The sequence below is a fragment of the Triticum dicoccoides genome, chromosome 3B (genome assembly GCF_002162155.2).
Source record: "Triticum dicoccoides isolate Atlit2015 ecotype Zavitan chromosome 3B, WEW_v2.0, whole genome shotgun sequence".
Lineage (NCBI taxonomy): Eukaryota > Viridiplantae > Streptophyta > Magnoliopsida > Poales > Poaceae > Triticum > Triticum dicoccoides.
In genome coordinates this window covers 14,989,191-14,991,943 of record NC_041385.1, presented here as the reverse complement: position 1 = coordinate 14,991,943, position 2,753 = coordinate 14,989,191, and the positions used below count along the sequence as shown (strand labels likewise).

Here is a 2,753-nt window from a genome sequence, read left to right as displayed (position 1 = left end):
TAAGAGAAGGTAGTAGGTTCTAGCTAATACTCATGATCATGTGGGATCGTGTGGTAAGAACAACTAAGTAGGATTGGTTAGATGACTATGATGATGATGTGGTATCGAGTAGAAGTTGTATGATCGATGATGATGAGTAGGACTTGTTATTATGATACCAATGATGAGTTATTTATTATTATGATCGATGATGCATGATGCTAAGTTGTTATATGAGCATGAGTTATTTTATATATATGAGTAGGTGAAATAAACATGGAATAGATTTAAGTGGAGACGGCATGTGTTGCACATCGAAAGTACTACTAACCCAAACTAGATCAAGTTTGGATTAGTAGTACTTTTGACATGTACCACATGTTGCCTCCACTTGAATCTAGTCCACGTTCATTTCACCCACTGTTATATATAATAACTAATCATGGTCATAAAATCGTATGATGAAAGTACTGTATATAAAACCACAATGAAAATAAGCTGTATTCTCAAAAATACAGGAAAAGTTAGCAGCCGCGCTTTTCAGAAGAAACACTACTGCTACTTTCTATTATCTGTAACGCTTTACCAAACAAAGCGCTACTGCTAACTTGGTATAGCAGTAGCGCTGGCAGCGCTACTGCTAACAGTTAGCTGTAGCGACTTAGTGGTAGCGCTTGTACTGCTAGCTACACAACAAGCGCTACCACTAGGGTTTTTGCTAGTAATGTGCAAGTGAGCAGGTGATGAGGAAGAACATCAGACGACGGTTTGATCGCGCCGCATAAGAGTGTTGGGCAGCGGATGATTTTTACTTCCCCAATTAACTAGGCAAGTTAATCTTTGGTTGCGTTTATGTAAACATATTGATCAAACTCGTGCGGACCTATCTTCTTCTGCCCATCTTCTAGCATCAGATCGTACTTCCAGCTGTCACGTCCGTCGACGCTGTCCACGTACTCCCGTCCCTCGGCCGCGGCACGCCGGCGCTTGGCCACCCGGTGGAGGACACGGTCAAGGGCGACGTCGAACGCGTCTTTGAACGTAACCCCCTGGGCCGCCGGGTGCCGGTACATCACGGTGGGTATAAGCTGGATGACCCGCTCCCGCATTTGCGCTACCCTCTCTGACGGTATCTTACGCAGCACCTCCTCGATGCTGACGTTCAGGCCGACGACGTCGCCGTGGGGGATGAAGACGGAGTAGCTCCGGTAGTCCCTGGGCAGGTGCCAGGTGTACTGGAGGTAGGCGGACACCGGGTGGAAGAAGACCGGGATGCAGCCGGCGAGGATGGAGTCGAAGGTGGACTTGCGCGTGTAGCCGTCGCCGCGCGGCTGCATGCAGAACTCGGCGCTCCCGAGCAGCCGCATGGGCTCGTAGTGGTTCAACTTGCCAAGCATAGAGCAGCGGCTCGAGTTGCCGCACTGCTCGATGATCTCGGCGCGCTCAGGCCCCATACCGATGCCCTGGGCACGGGGCCAGCCGGCGAAGCACCAGAGCCACGCGCGGTCCCGCCGGCGCATGCGGTCCTGCCAGCCGGTGACCTCGGCGTCGGAGGAGGGGTGGAAGTGCGACGGGAACGGCACAGCGAAGTCGTTGCCGTGCCGCGGGCTAGCGTCGGTGCTGAGGAACGTGGCGTTGCGGATGGCCAGGTCGTAGGTCATGAGCGAGTTACCCCAGCCGGTTGAGTCGTCCGGGCTGCGGAGGAAGTCCCATGTTCCCCGCCCGGTGACGAGCAAGTGGTCGCGCCCGCCCATGGCGCGCCACTCTGGCCGCCGCGCCAGCCAGTCCATCAGGTCCCGAGACAGGGCGTCCCGCACCGCGAGGTCTTGGTTGCCCAGGTGCATCGCCGCGTCCAAGCCGGCGTAGAACGGGATGTACACCACGTCGGCGGCGGCGGGGTCGGCCGTGAGGCACTCGTACCGCCGCATCCGGGCGTGGAAGATGATGCTCAGCATGAACTGGTCGGTGTTGTAGGCGCCCCGCTCCGGCAGCGACCCGCCCACGCCGCCGCCCGGGATGGGCGGGCCGAACCCGTCGTGGGACACGTCCTTGCACACGTTGGAGGAGATTGGGACCCGTCCGCACTGGCGGACAAGGTCGGCGTTGAACCGCGGCGGCAGGTCGTACATGTACACGTACCGGCCGGCGCACGGGTCCCGGCGGAAGAAGCGAGACGCCGAGAAGAACGCCGACGGCTTGAGCTGGAGCGCGGTGGGCGCTGCCACCGCCGCGCTGCCTGATTGCTGGCTGGTGGAGAAGTGGTGGTAGAATACCATGGCCCAGAAGACGGTGTAGAGGAGCGCGAGGTAGAAGAGCCGGGACGGCCGCCGGAGGCCTCTCTCGGAGTTCTGCTTGCCATCGCCGTCGTCGGGAGAGTGATGCTTGCCGTCACCGTCGTCGACTGCGGCGTCCAGGTCCCTCTGGAGGCTCCGTGAGAAGGGCTTCATCGGTGTTGCTGCCGTGCCTGTGCGGTGTGGCATTCGGCTAGCTGCTCCAACGCTCAGCGTGTATCGGCAGGGCAGGACAGGGTGCTAGTACAAAACCCTTGTTTAATACGGTAATCTTTTTCCATTAGGGCATCGAGGTTACTCGTATTAGTCGTCTAGTTGACATCATTAATGGCACTGCACACACACATGTGCATGCATGCATGGTGGCAAAGTCTTGTGCAAACGCCCAAATTTTCTCCCTCGAGCAGCTTTGGATCCCGCGCGCGTAAGTTATTTTACCCGTGCTGGTATGTACCCGTGGCCAATCTACCATCCATCACTTTT

General features: G+C 56.4%; 1 protein-coding gene across 1 annotated transcript; it reads right to left on the bottom strand.

Annotated features, from left to right (window-relative positions):
* Window positions 1–741: 741 nt before the first annotated feature.
* On the bottom strand, window positions 742–2,472 carry LOC119280513 (xyloglucan galactosyltransferase KATAMARI1 homolog). The gene has a single exon (XM_037561341.1). It carries the CDS (start codon window positions 2,457–2,459, stop codon window positions 813–815), a length of 1,647 nt encoding a protein of 548 aa, XP_037417238.1. The 5' UTR covers window positions 2,460–2,472; the 3' UTR covers window positions 742–812.
* Between the last annotated feature and the right edge of the window lie 281 nt (window positions 2,473–2,753).